The sequence below is a fragment of the Calidris pugnax genome, unplaced genomic scaffold (assembly GCF_001431845.1).
Source record: "Calidris pugnax isolate Ruff unplaced genomic scaffold, ASM143184v1 scaffold177, whole genome shotgun sequence".
NCBI classification, from domain to species: domain Eukaryota; kingdom Metazoa; phylum Chordata; class Aves; order Charadriiformes; family Scolopacidae; genus Calidris; species Calidris pugnax.
Window position 1 is genome coordinate 1,282,628 of NW_015090909.1, and position 18,423 is coordinate 1,301,050.

Here is an 18,423-nt window from a genome sequence, read left to right on the forward strand (position 1 = left end):
TCAAATGAACCTACTAGCTGGAAAATTTATATTAAGCAAAAGAAAGCTGTTCTTCAGACAGTATGCAATTAAGTGGTGGAATACTTCACCATAGGGCGTTGTGGATGTGAATAATAAATACTGGTCTTGGTGGGAAACTGGGCAGCTTGATGGAAGAGAAAGCAATTTGCATTACTGGGTTAGTAGATACCAAGTCCAGCTAAGGAAGTCCTTGAGCTACAAGTGGTGGGAGGCCGAGCAAGTGCATGAGTGAAGCATCACATTTGCTTGTTCAGTTCTTATTACCTTTTCCTAAATATCTACCTTTGGCTACTGCTGAGCATAAGGTTAGCTATCCACTTGACCTGGCCTTAATGGCACCAGATGGAGCGAGTACAAAGGCAGTGAGCTTTGTGTTCTAGTGAAAGAGATGACAAGACTCAATGATTTGAAAATGATAGGATTTTTACCTGGGCTTTTTTTGCCCTCCTCTGAGTGCATAGCTGCCGATACTGAGTGGTGGGTTTCAATTTACTTATCCCCTATGTTGGTTGTTTATTTGTGATCTGATATTAAACTTACCTTCACAGAAACATGGAGAATCTCTCCTCTAGATTTGAAAACTAATTTTTTTCCCAAATAAGACTTACAATATATATTATTTCGAAACATATAATTATATACAAAAAGTCTTAAAGTAAGAACTATACTTATTCATGACTCATAGGTCTAAAAATTTTTAGACTAATTTTTAAAGTTGGTGCAGGTGCAATTGTAAGCTCATTGTTAGAATATCCTGTCAGTATACAAAAAAATTCTGTCATGAGATTAGTCTAGGCAAGCTTAATATTATACAGGATTGAAGCTGTCAGTAATAAACCTCTAGGAAGATCTTTCTGTGTTGTACTCCAAGTGTTATAAAAAGGTTAAATTCTTCCCCCTTCCTTCAACATTCTCTAAGGCAAGAATAAATTCATTACTTTTAGCTTAGCTCCTTTTGCAAATTAAATGCTCATCTTCATTATTTGACACATTATCTGGTTAATTTAACCAAATAATAGTATATTCAGGGTATTAATATATTTTAATTGTTGCATTCTGAAGATATAGTACTGGCACAGGTTACTTGATACGACTGGAAAATATTCTTTGAAATATAAGTGCACAATTTTATTAATCTTAACTTTTGGTAAAGAGCATCATGATTTTCAGTTGAACTTAATTCTATAATATATTCTTTTGACAGTGGTTTATTCATATGAGAATTAGGGAGTTGAGGCATGTGGTAGTCTCATGCAAGATCCTACCTACTAGAGGAACTTGAAACTTCCTGGGTTTTGTTCATATAGAAAGAATGGTTTGGATTCTAACTAGTACTTTAATTTCAAAAGATCTTACTGTACTGGGTTTATAAGAAGTGGTAAAACAAGCATTCTGATTCCATGTGAAATGAAATTTGAAGACTTTCAAAAGAGCTTGTTCAATATGAATGTGAGACCACTTGTTTGTTGTTTCATCTTAAACTGGTCCACCAGAAGATTAGCTTTCTAGAAGAATCTCCCCTTTCAAAACAAATAGTGTAGCTGTTGATTAAATACCTCCTTCCTCCCTTCCCCTCTCCAAAGTACTGTTGTGTATCTGTTTTGCCAGCCTCAGGAAGAGTTTCCATGAGGATGGTCTTTTGGTTTTTAGATAAAAGCCTTGTTTCTGTAACATTCTGCATAGTGAGTTACACTCAAATAGGTCTGTCTTGGGTACCCTATAAAATACTTATTCTTACATACCTTTAAGATGCTCTACTTTTGACAAGGTCATTGATGGCTAAATGTTTTAAAGATTATCAGTAGGAGGGTTTGTGTTGGTAGCTAAGGTCAATCATTAAAAGTTAAAGTTGTCTGGTTAAAAGCAGGTCTATACTTGTACATTCTAAGCCTTGAAGCAATTTCAGCTACTTTAATTAGCTACTATTATTTTTGCTAGACATGCAATTTAACCTGACTGCTAAGAGCTCTCTTCACTTGTCAATATAATTAAATTTATCATTTTTTTTAAAGTTGGAAAAGATAATCTCCGGAGAGGTACAAAACAGTGATTTGCTAAATATAATTTTACAAAATACAAGTTACCAGAATTCACCTTCCTGAAGTATGGCCAAATGCCAAATATTGTAACTTACATGTTTGACAACTCCGTTTTGGCATGTGCTAATTAAATGCAAGTGACACAGAGTATATCCCCTCAAGCTTAGTAAATGTGGACATTAGTAAAGTATCTTTTAAATGGAATTTCAGATTATTAAAATAATCGCATCTTATAACCTGAAGCAATTCAGAGAGATGTTTCATAGCTACAGAAAGACACACCTTAGGTCACAGTACCATACAGTTGAACTATCTGGTGAAGAAATGATCAATACTGATAGGCTGTGACAGGCTTTTGGCAGCTTTAGGGCAACCTGTCTAGACTTTGTACAGAGGGGGAAAAAAAAGCTATCTGTACATTACATTGTTGCAGTCTTATTTTTACCTCTTATAACTTTCATCATTTCAAGCAATTATAATGCAAGTCATCTCTGGAGTTTTTTAAGACCTTCATCCCATTTAATATGCTGATGTTTAAAAAGCAGCTGATATAAGTATGATCTGTACATATTTGTTACCTTACAGTGGATTTTGTTCCTGACTTTTTGTTCCTCTGTCAGTTATAGTGCTTACTCTCTATCCCTCCCTTGGAAAATGAATACTTCTGTGCAGAGGGAGCTGTTATGGATAGAGATGTTTTTAAGGCCACACGTTTACATATTAATTTCCATAATTAGATGAGATTTTTATCCTTGATTTTTATATAAATTATATGTTTACAATGCCTCGCTCATATCTGCTGTCTTGTGTACTCCAGCTAAACTCCGATGCCTTAAAATTTTGTATCTAATTCTATGACCCACAGATTTCTCTGAGCAGTAGCTACAGACAGTCCATACACAAAGGTGTTGAGAATGTCTCTTATGTAGCCTATATAGTCTAGGGATTAAAAGAGGCATAAATAGGAATTGGTCTTTATCCTTAATTTTCAACATGGTTGCATGTTGGAATTCATTGTACTGATACTGACAGTACTGCTTTTTCTTCATGACTGTTTTAGCCATGAAATCGTGCTGTTGTGCAAAGAGACCAATGGATAACGATCACAATAAACTATTTTATTTATGTCCTTATCTGTAGGATCAGAAGAGGTTTTGTCCTGGAGACAATATGCATAACTTCTAGGTAAATAATCTCTTTTCCTTGTGTAGTTTTACGCTTCACTAGTTACTCACCTGCTACTTAGCTGTAGAACACTCTTTGTTCAAAAAGAATCGGAGAAAACTGGGGACTGTTGTGTGACTTGCAGTGACTGGACCCAGAAAAGAGTGCAGCTGCAGGAGTCTTATTTATTTATGTGTCTTATTAGCTCGAAGTAAAGCTCACAATGAAGGCTGCTGAAGGACAGCTCTTTACTGTGGAGGCCAAGAATAAAGATATGGGCCAAGCTTGTCTTAAGTATCTTGGCCGAGTAAAATGCACTTAAATCTTAGTTCCTACACATATAGAATGGAAGTAGTTCTTTTGGATGTGGATGTAAGTTGGAAAAATAAAGATAACATTTGAGAATTTATCCTAGCCATCAAGGTAGTAAGTCCAAGCATTATCAGAAAACAAATATACTTCAAAGTATTTCATGTAATTTATCTATGAAAGTAATTGGTGAGCTACTGAAGTACCTGTGCTAAATGATTTGTTTGTTTATTTACAAGAAGAAGGCTGTACTCCTATAGCTTTCAATAGTAACGTAACTATTGAAGCCAGGGTACAATGGATGCTATCAGAAAAGCCCCATATGGGTGCACTTTAGATCTTTTGAATACCACAAAAGTTTAGTGACCTAGAAATGAATCAATAAAAAGCCATCCTCTATGTGACAAATTGAAGAACTGAGGGATTCTTACAGATGCATTGACTTTAACAATTCAAGATGCACTGTTTGTAAAGGCTTTCTGAGACACATTTAATCCTTAGAGTACTGTAGCAGACTGAGGTGTTTTATATTTAGATCCCTCTCCAATAGTTCATTTCCTATTTTAACTGTAAGTTTACTGTTATGAAAATCAATGTAAGAAGACTAAAGGAAAGGCTAGTGCTACAATGATGTGTCCTTACACTGAATGTAAATATTTTTAATTTATTAAATTGAAAATTCCTTCTTGCGTTGCAAAATATGTTTGGGAAGGGTATGGCAGTGTAAGAACCTGTTTAGTCCTGTTATGTTACAAATAAGTCTTATCACTTATCCAAGACTGTGATTCATTTTGTTAGGTCAGTCAAAGGGTTTATATCCCTGTTCCCCATTGCTTCACTTCTATAGTTTGTTTTAATATTTCAGCATTTCAAATGAAATTGGAGTAAAAATTCTTCATATCTACTACAGCCTTATTTCCTCTTACTTTAGCTAAATAATCATCATCACACAGTGTGATTTCTTATATTTATCCATGCTTTAGGGAGTTTCCATGTTATGTTCGGCACAGAATTGAGCATGCTGTTTACTGTCTAATGAATAATTAATATCAAAAATGATGATCCGGAAAGACTGTCTGTATAGTTGCATGCACATACACAAACAATAAAATACTTGGACTAAATTGACTTATACTCCAAGAAATGTCAGTTAAGTCCTGTCCATATGCAATACAACTCAGTGTTTCTGTGCCTCAAATGGTGAAGAAGGTGAACTTTAACCTGTAGATAAAAAATAAGAAATCAAGAGTTTTGATTGACCAAGGATGACGTAAATGTTCCAGCTGAGGATCCTTCCAGAACACCCAGCTAGTGTTCCTTTTCTTCTTTTTTTCAAAGTGAGGGAGGTCTGACAAAATTGTCTCACTCATTAGTTCTTTTTGACTCTTGAGCTCCAAAACATACTATTCTGGTACATAACAAAGTTATATGCTTTTTGTTTTCCTTCTTTATGATGTTTTACAAGTTCGATGTGAATGACAACTTGCTTATTTTCAGCCTTTGTTACTGGTTTTGTGGTTTTTCTTTTAATATTTTCATATATGATTCATAAGAGGGAGGAAATTGTTTCCAAGTCACACAAAGAATGGATTAAGGGTCTTGTTGGTTCTGTATAAAGAAAAATCTGTCTCTGTATTTTTCTGCCACAACATCGCTGTGTATTATCTTCCAGCAGCCAGATTAACAGATGAAAAAGTGAAATCTTGCACTGCTGCATTTACTTTTCTCCCAAACAAAATATTTCAGTTATCTTTCTAAATTAATGTCAAAAATATGTTGCTCCAAAGTGCATGATCTAAACTTTTACTGGACAATTAATTGGGTACTTGTATTGTTAGTAATTCTTCTTGCTAGCCTTAACATGGCTATTCTTTATACTTCCTAAAAATAAAGAAAATCAGAGATGGTTCAAGTTTGAATTCAATTCATTCACTTCCCCCATAGTTTTGAGTTATAAGTTTTAATGCTATGAAGCTCATTAGGACTTTTTCATTCTGGTAATTTCTGATACTTACAACAAAGAAGCTGAAGGAAATATTAGCCTTTCTGAAGTCAGTGGGGGTTTCTATTTTTGTTTCAGTAGGCTGGTATTCACAATGTCTGTTAACAAGTATTGTCACTTCTTAAACTGTAAGTTCATGTGTCTTTTGAATGTGTTCATAACTTTGCTCTGGATAGCTTTCAAAAATGGTATTGCAAATTGTCTGGTTTTTCAATATGTCTATTTTTTTGACTGTTTTTGTAGTCGCCACAGTTTTGAAATAAATGCAGATGCAATATGATAACTTTGTATAACTTTAGTATGCCAAATATAATTACATTTTTAAAAGCATCCTGGGAGTGCACGTTCTCATTGGACCTCTTCCCTTTCACAATCACTGTCCTCTGTACTTCGGTGGGTATGGTCACCTCCCAACTCTCCTCTGTTGTCAGGTCCTGCAAGAAAAAAGCATGACACAGGAGTTTTTACCTTATCCTCAAAAGACACTGTCTCCACCAGTAAGATGCAGGGAGCTTTCTCTGCTTTGGAATTTTAAGTTTCTTGGGTGCGTTTTGAGGCCTAGTGGAAGTCGTCAGCTGAACTGTTTCTATTTCAAGCAAAACTCCATAAGCCAAATGAAAAGATCTACCATTATACAGAGGACATTTAGGAAAGTGATATTTACGTTGTAATGTGTCTTCCATACCCTTTTCAGCCTGAATTCATAGAGGTTTCCCTGCTCAGCATCAACGAGATAAAAAAAAGGTAGAATGGGCTATTTCTTCTCGCTGGTGAAGGATGCTTTTCAAAAGACAACGCTATTGCTGTATCCCATCCATATCTTACAATCAAATACATGATTGAGAACTATTTCTCTGGCTTGAAAAATTAGGAATACAATGTTTGCAAGCATTACTTTTAATGCTTTGGAATCATATTTTACTTATTATCTCTCTTGCACATTGTATACTCTAGGAGGTAGACCACAAGAAGGTTTTTATAGTGTTGTGAAAATAGAGGCGGGTGATTTATCTAACAAATAAGAAAAAATTCAAACCGTTCTTGTTTTTACAGAGGAAGATAAATACGGTCTTTACTCCAATTTGTTGTTCAAGTATTTTCTGGCAGAGGGAGTTGTCTGTGGACATGACTTGTTTGTTGCTTCTGCTAAAGAGCGTCCTGACAACATCTTAAAGGTAATGATGACTCATAGCTTTTGACAAGTAAAGCTGTAATCTCTTAATGAATTTAAATACATTTTAAAGTGTGTATATTGTGTAGTAAGATTATGGACAAAACCAAGACAGACTACCTGGCTTAGTTGAATGGTTTGAGTAAATCCAACTGTTTACAGTTTCCATCTGCCTATCAGGAAGAGTAGTTAAGCTGCTTCCAATATATTAAGGTGTACAATGAAACAGTGTACAATTTGTATAGATATTTGTTGTGGTTTCCTATGGAAGAGAGTATCATTTAACATTTTTACAACTTCCTTTACATGTATCTTTCATTCTGACTGTCCTTGTTCTACTAAGAAACATGGTCAGCTTTGGATCAGGTCATATAGAAAAGTTCCTTTCAGACTTCAGTGAGCTCCTAATCAAACACTGATGGTTTCAATTATAAGGAAATTATATAAGGTAAAAAGCCTGATCAACACTGCAAAAAGTGCTGAAGTGTGAGGATAATCTTACAAAACTTCATTAAATATTTTATGTCTGCCTAAGGCTGCTTTTTTCTAATATCAAAAGTAACATACAATTTACTGATTACTTCTGCATCAAGTGAAGTCTGGCTATTTCCTTAAGATTCTTCAGAGACTATTTCTGGACAAAGTGGTTACGGTTTTTTTCTTACCTAGTGATGGTAGATTCTGTGCTTTACCTGTTCAATATTATCTTCAGAAATCAGGGAAAAGTATGTTATTAATGAAATTATGTGATTGTGGTTGTGAAAAATCTAGTCATTTTTTTATCATCTTGAACCTAAAGATAGTTCATTTAGAGGTGAAATATTTATCATTTGTTCTTATGCTTAAAACATAGCGTAAACAAATGGGTTATAATTTCATTGTGAAGTATGAATTACATAAGAACATGCTATATTTGTTAATAATAGTTGTTTTTAAATATCTGATAATCAAGACATTGACTCTGTACCATACATAATTATTGTGGTTCTTCTCATCAAAATGAAATTATTCAAATTAATATTTTTATTTTATTGCATTAGCATTTCTTAAAATGGAGTGGCTAACACACATTTTATTCTTTAATTCACTTCTGAAACAATTGTTCATAGCACGTCCTATTTTTCCTAGCTCCTGTTCTTTATCCTTTTGTAAGCTAATCACCAGACGTTATTACATACAGCTGTTCTTGTATCAGTTTGAGTTTCTGGTCAGGTAGTTTGATGTGACTTATTGAGCTGTGTTGTCTGATTTGGTATATTTTTTCCCTCTTACTTTTCAGGGGTAGCCAGTAGGTAATAATACTGCATTCCTCAGTTGTAACTCCATAGTGGTGTTACTAATGAGAGATTATAAATGGATGGACAGTATTACTACAAGGAAGTTAAGGAAAACATAATTTCAGCCTGTTTTCATCCTCCATTTGCTTGTTTATATATCCAACAGTACTCTTGTCTATGCTTTTCTGCTTTTACCTTGACTATTCAACGTTTCCTTTGCTTAACAGGCAAGGCACAGTAGAGTTGATTTCTCTGATTTGTATTGCTACCTTGAAATTGCTTCAGTGGAGTAACCCTGTAATATGGTAGGCATCAATCTAGAAAATTATGTACTTTCACACCTCACAGCCGTAGGCACTTCTTGAAATGCTAATATATGTTGCCTAAAAACATACTTGACTTGTAAAAGTCAATCTAAGACTGGCACTGGCCACGGTTAGGTCTGAAAATCATACAAGTACAGGACTTTTCCCTGTGACTGCCTCCCTTGGCTTTTAAAAGAGAGGACCTTAACATGCTTCAAGAAGTCCTCTCCTGTCACAAAAATGAGCTGTGTGGGATTTGGATGTCTCCAAGTCAGGATCTTAATATAACATACCTGACTGTTGGATAACTTTGCATTTTATTTAATGAGAGTAGTAATTAATTTATTTTCAGTATCTGATTGGACTGTATTCTTTGCTGGGAAGGTAATGTAGATATGGTACATATCAACCTGAATTATACATTTTATGCTTGGTTTTTATTTTCTAAAATTCAGGTATGAATTCAATATATTCTATAGCTAGTATTCTAATTAACTGGTGTTTTACATAAAGGCAGTTCCTTATGTCCATATCGTGTGGTCAGCCTATTTATACATTCAGTTCTCTGCTGAGATGCCATAATTGCCCTATTCTAATTTTGTGATGTGATTGGAAGTTTCTTGAACCTATAACCAAGACAAATATTGCTGGTAGTAGGAAGGGGAAAAGACATTCTTATAGACCATAATTATCTTGAAATTGTGTATAACTAAAAGACAAGCAGAGGATAAAAAGCCCTGATCAGCTGCCTAAGATATATTATATTACCACCCACCAATTTATCCATCATCCTTTGAAAACATATTCATGCCTTTTGTAGTCAAAGCTCCTCCAGGAAATTGGCATTAAGACGTAATGCTGAAAAATTATACACCTCTGGTAAAACCTACAGAACTATATACACGCTGGTTTTTAGAAAGTATTTTAAACATTTGAGAACATTTCTGTTCAATCTATATTCTTCAACAAAGGGCGACTTTTTACTATTAGGGCATAAATACTGGGAATAGTATATAATATGAGAAATAGTGTGGTATACTTCTGTGTTCAACCATAAAATAAAACTGATTGCATTGGTAAATGGAAGACTAATTCAATAACAAAAAAAACTGAAGGAAACATTATACCTTAACATTCTGTTTTCAGTACCATACCTTATTAAGTTTTGACTACAAATTAAAAGTCTCAATCTTAAAAACAAAGAGAAAATAACAAAATAGATGGGGTTTTTTTCCTTGTATCTATTTCCTTAACTTTACTGTATTTAGTGGCTGGGTTTTTTTAATTCAGCACTCTAAAATTAATGCCAGCTGTTATGGAAGCCATAAAAATACAGTAACTATTAAGCAGCTTAGTTCTTTATTCCCATTCTCCTTGTTAGTGTGAAAGTATAGTTCCAGTCCTAACCAAAAAAAAAAATAATAATCTATTAACTGTGGTGGCTGCATTTTTGTATTTTGCACTTTTCCTACTTCAGATTGGGCACTAAAATTCTAGAACTGCCTAAACTGACTATATCAGGATTTCTTTGCCTTTTTTCCTGGCTGCTTATTTTATCTAGACCTTGGGGCGGGGGAACCAATTCTCACAAGTTTATTGAGAAAAAATTGGATTATACTTGCCAGTTATGAGCTCATTTTGACAAAAAAGACAGCTCTCTCTTAAGTTGCTTCTACTGTGGAACCTGTCCAAAGTTTGTCTCGAGAGGAAGACTTGCTGGTCATTATACAGGCTGGGAAACAGAAATCCAACAATTTCCCTGTGGGACCCTGCCCGATGTTGCCTCTATGACCATTCTATTGGGAACCTGAAAACCTGAGGTGGAAGAGGTCCAGAACTGCTTTCTAGATCTGCAGCTGTTCATCTTCTGTGGAAAAGTTGAAAAATGTTTTGTGTGATTACTGCATTTTTATAGAATTTTTGTTTTCAACCTGGAATTTTATTACAGGGTACTTCTGGACTCTGTTCAGATTGCCTTTTGGAGGTTCTCTTACAAGAAGAGAGGATAAAGAGCACATCCTTCAAACAAAATACCTCCCTTTACCATAATCTATGAGCCTGCTGCTTATGGTGGAGGTGCTTTCCCTACCTCTGCTTTATGCATTCCCCAAAATTATACCCTCAGTCAGTTCCTTTGGGGCTTATCATACTTAGGCATGAAGTGATATTTACCTTGTACATCTGATGTCATTGTACTTCCAGGTTTGAAAATGGCCAATGTGCAAACAGTTTGCTCTCTGAGGAACTACAGAGAAGATTCTCTTGAGTAGTAAAGTCCTTAGAGGGCCTGTGTATCGATACGCAGCTTCACTGTGCTTGCTGGACGTGTCCTGAAGTCAAGTCAGTCAGAAGAAACCACGCTAGTGGTCTAGAGAACCCCAGTGAAAGGGGAAATGCAGCATCCCTTCGTGAGGAAACTGGGAGGTACATGTAGAGAAGTATGATGGTTTATTAAAAAACAATAGGCACAAGGTCAAAAAAACCTCCAGGAGCAAGTATTTTAAAAATTCCTCCCAAGCTGAAAAGATCTCTAGAACAAAAGTAAAAGTATATCTTAAATACGGCATTTTGCTTAAGCATGGCATTTGGAGAAGACCAAAAAAATTCCACCTCCAAGCAGCTGGTTATACTGAACAGACCTGAAGAATAGAAGCGCACGCTTACTCTTTTCCCACTCAAAAGATGAATGCAAAGAATGAAAGAATCTAGCAAAATATTCTTTTGTTATTTCCAGGGGTATTTAAACAACAACAACAAACAGCCCACTGAGCTTCAGTGTTGTGTTACTGTGTATGCAAACAATCTCTGCAAAGAAAGCACAGCTGTCTATGCGGACGTTTTTATTGCAGCAAAGTATGTTCAGCCATGATGCTTGCATTTTTCCCTCATAGATGTGACTCTAAAACATTGTTTTGTCAAAAGGAAGAATGCAAATGTGGAAGAAGTTATCAAGGCTGGTGACCAGGGCTTTCTAAGCTTCCATTTTCAACAAGTGCTGTTCTAACTCTTTCCTGTCTCTTTGCTATCTGGTGTCCTGAAGGAAGATGTGTATGAATGTAAAAAGTATTTTTTCTGTCTTAATGTCTGTTAAAATCTGACACTTTTTTAGATTCTACATGAAGAAATTAAAAGCATAACAAGTTGAAAGGTAAAAATATATATGCAAGCAGGTCTATATTCCTATTACTCTTTTTTTCCCAATTGTATTTTCAAAATCCATGAGCTTGTTAAGTGATTCAGCTGCTGCTTACTGTTAGATGTTATCACTTAATACGCAGAAATCCAATTACAGTTACAGCACTACTGAACTTTCCTACCACCTTTTATCTCTCTTTCTGAAGTAAAGATAGCCTTGTGGCAAAAAGACTAAGGTTGAACCTAACTCTGGCAGCTGTCTCAGAGTTTGAAAGTTCCTTTGAAAAGTCTAATTTCTTTATTCCATAGCTCTTGATTATCTGTTTACTTTTCTTGCTTGCATGTTGGGTAAATGGAGTATCTATTTTACATTTTTTTGGTATTAAAATGAAAATATTTTTATTATACTGTAATATAATTTTCTGCATTACTAAACTGCGTTATAAACTTGACAGAGAATTTGTACGGGTGTGAAAGAGGATGCTGGAAAAAAATAATCACTTCTGTTTAAAAAGAATGAAATCCCTTTAAGCAGTACCCACGCTGGGAACTCTCTAAAGTATAAAGCTTAGTCTTTGTCAAAAGTTCAGAGCAATCTAATAAAAAGATTTTCCTGAACCAAAGGAAATAAATGTTTGGATGAAATTTCAGGTTTTCTGTCTGACAATCCTTGGAGATATATTACATTTCTTTCATGATCTTAGTTATGAAATTATGTTTGTTTTTATTACTTACCCTGTTAAATGTATCATAAATGTAGTAGCTTAAAAACCCCAAATGTTTAGGCAAAATGTTCACAAACAACTATTTTACAAATCTAGTTAGTAATTTTGTAGAATTGATTTGCTCAATTAGTGAACTGTTGCTTACAGTACATTTCTCTAAAGGTGTTCATGAATAATCTTGTTATTATTAAAACTGTTTAGGCCAGTGCATTATACACTGCAACAGAGTTTACAGAATTTTATTTAGGTTCTTCACGTTTCTTTTTTTAGTATGTTGTTCTCTTTTTTGATGTATTAATCTTTTACTTATTTGTTACTATTTACTAATTCATTAAGTGATTCAGAAAAAGATGAAATAAAGAAAAGCCCAATCATCTAATTGTCCTGTTGGCATTCCTGGGTTTCAATCTTGTGTGAGGAAGTTACAGCAAAGAGTAGTATCACTTGACTGTAGGGTTTACTTCTGTGTATGTGAAGTAGAGAATATATTCTCACAAGTTAAAAAAAAAATAGATTACCCCTTGGAGTACTTTCAATTAACCTTCTTTTTATTTCATAAAACAGAGGAATGTTACTTCCCTTTTTCTCTTCATGCACTTCTCATTTATCCTGGGTTGACATCCATTTGGTCCTTTTGAATGTCAAAGAAAAATTTCCGTAGAACAGCCTTACCTGGAGATGAATATAAATTGTTGTACAAGGGCCACTGAAAGAAGAAAAATTCTGTATCCAGTCATTTGTGTTCTTTAACAATAGACCTTGTCTTCACAAGTGTTTACAATCAAAATAGAATCCTCCCCCCTTTTGGGAGTAGGGCCCTTTAAACTGACATTTATATAATACATTATTGAAAAGAAAATATTTACCCTTCCTGACTTGCCATCTGGTGTCCTTTAAATACTAAAAATTAACATAATGAAAAAGAGCCTTAAATTCATGTGAGTTTAAACTAGTTAGATATCATTGCAATTAGAGATCAACAGTGAATTGTACTCTAATATTTTTTTATTTCACATCTTTAGTCATACCTGTGATGATATTGCATTGCAAAATAGTTGCATAAAACCATTTGAACAACATACTTACTGATACATAAATAGATAATGTTTTACATTCTTAAGTACTATTAATTATACAGTTATTGAAACCTGTAAGGATCAAAGGATTTTATATAAGAGGGATTTCACATACAGCTTGGATTATGCTGCTAAATAATAGCACAGTAGTACTTCTTTAGCATTGTAAAATAGCTTAGAGAGGAGTATGATGCCTATAGTTGGTGTAATGCATTGGTAATTAAGAGGGTGTGAGGTTAAGCTTCATTAACTGCTGTGGGATTGTATCTTGGATTTTATTATCCCCTAGAGAACATAAGAAGTGAGAGGGGTCAAACTGTTAGAATCTGATTTTGCTTCGTGCATCTGCCAAAACAAGGCAAGCAAAGTAATGTGGCAGCAAACACAGAAGGACCTGGACTGCTACCAGATACAGGTTGTACGTCTTTTTATTGCAAAGATAAAAGATTTATTAATGAAATAAATTATTTCATGCCTGCAATAAAACATGGTAATAAGCTTGGTAACCTTCATAAGCTTGGTTTGTAGGAAACAAAATTATTTCAATTGCCTTGTCATTTAGGAAACTGTTAGAAAGCTGGTTTTTTCCTGAACTTACTTTTTTATTTTAAGACACAGCAACAAACTTCCTTCTCTCTTTTTCTTGTCCTACTACATCTCACGCTAGACAGATGAATGCCCCAACGAAACCACACTTAATAACTTTAGCACTTGTCTGCCTTTTTGTGTATTCATGCTGCATAGCAAAGACTTGTATTTTAGTTGACCCCAAGAAATGCTGCATATTTTCTTTTTTTTGGTTTTAACTAATGCACTGATACATGTTTTGGTTTTTTTATATACCTTATGAGAGATTTGCCTTTTTTTAGCCTGGGAGAATGTAACAGTTCTCAGGAGTTGACACACTGATGCCACAAAATTGTCAGTCCCAAAGCCTTTCAAAGTTATATGATGTGGGAGCTGAGATATTTTTAAGCAGAAATAGGTTAAATAGAGATATTACGGGCTGATAAATCAACTCTTCTTTTCTTCGTCTTTTGTTTAAATAACAAACACTTTTATTTTCAAATTCTGGATGAAATTATGGAAGTAACTTTTAAACATTTTAATAATCCTACATTCTTCTGAAATTCTGATTTTGATTCTAATATAAATTTATTTAACCCTAAACGGGCTCACAGTCCCAAAACCTTTGTAAAATTCTGTTAATTTCAGCAGAATCTAAGTGCTTTTTACATAGGATAGAGACGTACAGTTCTCAAACATTGAATTATTAAAGGAGACTGCTAGAAACAAATGTCTTTGTTGCTCAATTTGTAATGAATCTGGGAGAAAGGGAGTTGTGCTAAACCCCTGCTCTTCAATCTCCCCCACACAGATATTTTGAGGAGAAGCCCAGGCTTAGCTGTCTTTAAATGTCACTCATAGAAGCCATGCCCTCCACCACTCCTCGTGTGTCTTGTGCTGCAGTTCTTGTGTTTCAGTTCATTTTTGGTGTAGCTGTGCAGAAGAAACCTGCCTTCTGGGGCTGGTTTTGCTGCTGGTCTGCTTCATCCTTTCCTTAACTCTCTTATTTTTCCTTTTCTTTTTAAGAACAATTTGAGAACTGATGAATGCTTTGTAGTTCTTGGACAGTAATGAAACCTTTCATGGCACTGAAGAGTTGTGAAGTATACATGCAACCAGCCAGCCTTTATCTTTGAGAATCTACCTATGTTATGACAACTGGAGACTGTGTCTCACTTAGGTGCTCTGTAACACCCAGGCATATGCAGGTATGGAAAGAGCTATTTTCTTGAAACAAAGAATAGCATTTCATTTGCAGTGTCAGAAGAGAGCAAAGCCTTTTATTCCAGTTCTAGTTATCGCAAAGATAAAAAGAGGGTATGAAGATAAAAAGAAACATTTGGATCATTTCAATTTCACTATTTTCAGTATTGCCCAGGAAGCAGTTTTAGGCAACTGGTTCTTTGTCTGTTATTCTCCCCAGTCCCAAGCCCACTAACCAATTTTAAGCTCTCTCCCTTTCCAAATGTGGTTATACAAAGATCTAGTTGAAAGATTTTCGAAAATCATGGTTTGGGATATATGAATTAGTACATTCTGAGGAAAACCAATATTAGCGGTCACCTGTGTGTTCTGTTTAGTCTTTTAGCAGGCTAATGTACACATGCATGTTGGCTTCTAGTCATCAGATAGCAGAGATACCTCCAAACAGCAACCACATGTTTTGCCTCTCTTCCATCCAGTTTAATGAAAATGGGAGGAAACCAAGGGTATGCAGAAGCTGGGGTAATAGTGATAAAGTTAGGATGCAAATCTGGAGGGAAACAATCTTTATTAGTTCTGTTCATTAATCTTTATCTAAAATGTGTTCAAATTACAGATATAGGAATTGGATTGATTTATTTTTTTTCCTATTTGTGCTTAAGTGCAATATCTTGGAATATATTTTACCAAGGTAATATACTGGGTGGAGCTCGAGAAATTGGTCGTCAAAATACCAGTCAGCTCCAAAGGTAGACTACCTTCTCCAGGCTGCAGCTGCATTATGTACTAAGCCTGCTAAGAGGCCATAAAGTTCCCCACAGGAATATGGTTCGGGATACGTTTCCTTTAGAGCAAAGTGTTTGTTGGGATAGAGAATGAGACCTGGTAGCCCCAGAAATGTCCTAAGCCTCAGTGCATCTTGTGAACACGTTTCTTGCACAGGGATAAGAACATGGTACATCTAAGAGACATAATCTTCAGCTAGGCATGGTAGGTAAATGCATTTTGGAAAAGCAACTGAGGAAATAAGAGTTGCATGAGAGAGTTCTTTGAGTGCTCCTGGTTTCCTTCTGTGGGGCAGCAAGGGACAAGACAGCATAAAGCAGCCCTAAGCTGATGCACGTGCTGACTGCCATAGTACTGAGTCAGGGATTTTCTCATGTTGCTTTGTGTGACTCTAGTTATGTTTAAACAATCATTTTATAACGTTAGAAAGTTTTTTATTATGCCAGAATAAAATCTTTTTATTTTGTCAGAAGTTAAAAGTAAACTATGTTGGCAAAAAAAAGGCTATTTCAGATGGATACTCAGATAGGTTTTTAGCTCTGGCAGCCAAAATCTTTTATCAGCTTCAGGTGAAACCATTTTTGTTTTTAGCTCTGGCAGCCAAAGTCTTTTATCAGCTTCAGGTGAAACCATTTTTCCTTGATCTCTTAATCTGCTTCATTCTTAGCAACAGTTAAGGCATACCACAGTGCCTAATTGGGTTGCACTGATAGTGTGTCTGATTGTTTTGGATGGGGCTTCTCGGGTGGCAACAGCTCGTGTTTGTAACGTCTCCCTTCCTCATAGTGCCACGTAAGAAGGTTTTGTTCTGGTTTTGACTGCAAGGCAGGAACTTTGTTCAGTGTTACATGAGAGTACTGAAGCGGCTTCTACTTTAGCAGTAATACCTGGAGAACCTCTCACCCCTTATTGTCTTGACCTCTGTTTTATTTTAGTGTAAAATACAGTCTCTGTGTAAAACATACATTATGTGTGATTATATAAAAACAAGCGTACGTACCTAAATGTCCCTTTCTCAGCGACGTGATTGTCTTTGTCAATTATTATATAGTAACAATGAGCCAGTTGTATAAGTGACAAGGATTTGCGGTGATTTTAGATATCGGTGCTATTTTTCTTTGCTTACAGTAAAGGTGAATGGTAAAATATGCCATTTCCTCAGTTTTGGTTTAACGGATGATGTGATAGCTGCCCAGTGGTACTACAGCAGGGTGAGGTGGCAACTGGCTATAGCAGTGGTAAGATCTGAAACAGGGGCAAGCTAAGGGATTTTGATTAAATACTTAGACAGGATTTCATGATCTCTTCCAAACTGTGGCTGGCACTTATTTTCAGAAAAACCACTATAAAAAGCTGCAGGTAGTACCTGGGAGCCAGTTAATCTTGGTGAGTGAAAGGAAGAGATATCTGGAAATACTGTTTTGGCCTGCAGAATTATTCCTTGACAGAGCTTGCTTTTTAAATTAAGGTTGATTGTATTTATTTTTTTTAATTACTATAATTGAGCAATATTTTGCGATGATCACATGTCAGAAGCTCTTCATTGAAACAGAAAGACCTTTGTACCTTAGCCATCTTAAACCTATGAATAACTCTATTAGGAAGTAATATCTGCATAACAGTTTTAACTGTTCAGTAATTTGTTTTCAAAATAGCACCTTAATTGGAAAATAAGATTAATTAAATCTTTATTGTGGATATTTGAGTTATAAAATTAGAAATTCAAAATAATGTCTTCTTTTTTAAAAGTAATCCTTTATATAATGCTCTTAGAAGTAAATGCAAATAATTTGTATCTGTGTATATGTGAAATTGTGAAATGCATTGGCTTGCTTGTCAGCTCGTGTTTGGATTTATACTTTCTTAGAACTTTTCATTACAGTGTTCTGTTTTCATTTTCTCCTATTTGTCAGAAATCTTTGTCTTCGGTTTGAAAGTTTCCCTGCTTTCTTTCTGGGTAGATATAAGGGAACTTTGCCAAAAGTTCCCTTATAGTTATTTTTTAACTGAAACGTCTGTTATAAATACGTAAATTTAGTGAAAGCTGTAAGGACTAACTTAAAATTATAACCTTTGTGTAGCTTTCTTACCCATAGACCTTAATTTTCACAGCCATAATAATATGACTTTATTGTATACAAGTGTATCTTTTAAACAAGCTGTAAGAAATTTGAAAATTTAACTCTCTACATGACCATTTTGATGAAGAGCCTTTACCAGGCTTTTGCAGTTCATTTGCAAAAAATAAAGCAAAAAAAAATATATATATATATTCATCCAGGGTGTGGCTTGCATCTTCTCCATAGCTTCTGAAACAGATAAATACAGTTTTTCCATTTCTGCAACTTCATCGGAGTAACTACTTAAAAAGTTTTGATAGCTTCCATTACCTTTTATCTCAGAGGGTGTACTTAACTAATGAGGGCGAGACAGAAGCAACTGTCCTGAGATTAGAAACCTTTTGTTCTCAATTTTGTCAATAATTTTACATATTATCTTAATTTACACCAAAGAAACAAAAATAACACGTTGTTCATTTGGGTCAGAAAACTTGGTTGCACTTCATTCCACTAGTAAGTGTACAAGCCCATTGCATAAATTCTGGATGCTGTGCTTGATATCCACCCAGTACTGCTTACTTCT

At 35.0% G+C, this 18,423-nt stretch overlaps 1 protein-coding gene across 1 annotated transcript in view; it reads left to right on the plus strand.

Moving 5' to 3' along the window:
* ELP4 (elongator acetyltransferase complex subunit 4) overlaps positions 1–18,423 on the plus strand; it is a 145,891-nt gene that overhangs the window by 9,626 nt on the left and 117,842 nt on the right. Inside the window, exon 3 of the mRNA XM_014949297.1 lies at positions 6,589–6,710. Coding sequence (XP_014804783.1) covers positions 6,589–6,710 — 122 coding nt within the window. The remainder of the gene's footprint in view (positions 1–6,588; positions 6,711–18,423) is intronic.